This window comes from Apaloderma vittatum, unplaced genomic scaffold (genome assembly GCF_000703405.1).
Source record: "Apaloderma vittatum isolate BGI_N311 unplaced genomic scaffold, ASM70340v1 scaffold33550, whole genome shotgun sequence".
Taxonomy (NCBI): domain Eukaryota; kingdom Metazoa; phylum Chordata; class Aves; order Trogoniformes; family Trogonidae; genus Apaloderma; species Apaloderma vittatum.
Genome location: NW_009696789.1, coordinates 1 through 322, shown reverse-complemented (window position 1 = coordinate 322; position 322 = coordinate 1). Strand labels below are relative to the sequence as shown.

Here is a 322-nt window from a genome sequence, read left to right as displayed (position 1 = left end):
GACAACCAAGACTGGTGGCCCTGGTGTCAGGCTGGCAAGGCCACCCCAGCACTGCCTGGGTGGAAACACTCCAGCCCTGCAGAACACCCACCTGAACCCAAACTTGTCCATGCCAACGGCAAAGTGTCGCGGCTGCTCGTAGCAGCGATAGAGGTTACGGTCATCCATGGGTATGAGGTCCACGTCGCTGAAGATGAAGCAGTCGTACTCCTCGTCGTCCTTGAGTGCTTCCAGGAACCCCACGTTGAGCAGCTTGGCCCGGTTGAAGGTGTCCTCGCCAAACTGCAGGGCAGAGCTCAGCAATGCCTGCCTGCTCACCCCA

The 322-nt window shown here is 59.6% G+C and overlaps 1 protein-coding gene across 1 annotated transcript in view; it reads right to left on the bottom strand.

Annotated features, from left to right (window-relative positions):
• LOC104279104 (beta-1,4-galactosyltransferase 2-like) overlaps positions 1–294 on the bottom strand; it is a gene marked incomplete at its 5' end in the record, with an annotated part of 2,083 nt that extends 1,789 nt beyond the window's left edge. The window contains one exon of the mRNA XM_009876285.1: positions 92–294. Coding sequence (XP_009874587.1) covers positions 92–294 — 203 coding nt within the window. The remainder of the gene's footprint in view (positions 1–91) is intronic.
• Positions 295–322: the final 28 nt, after the last annotated feature.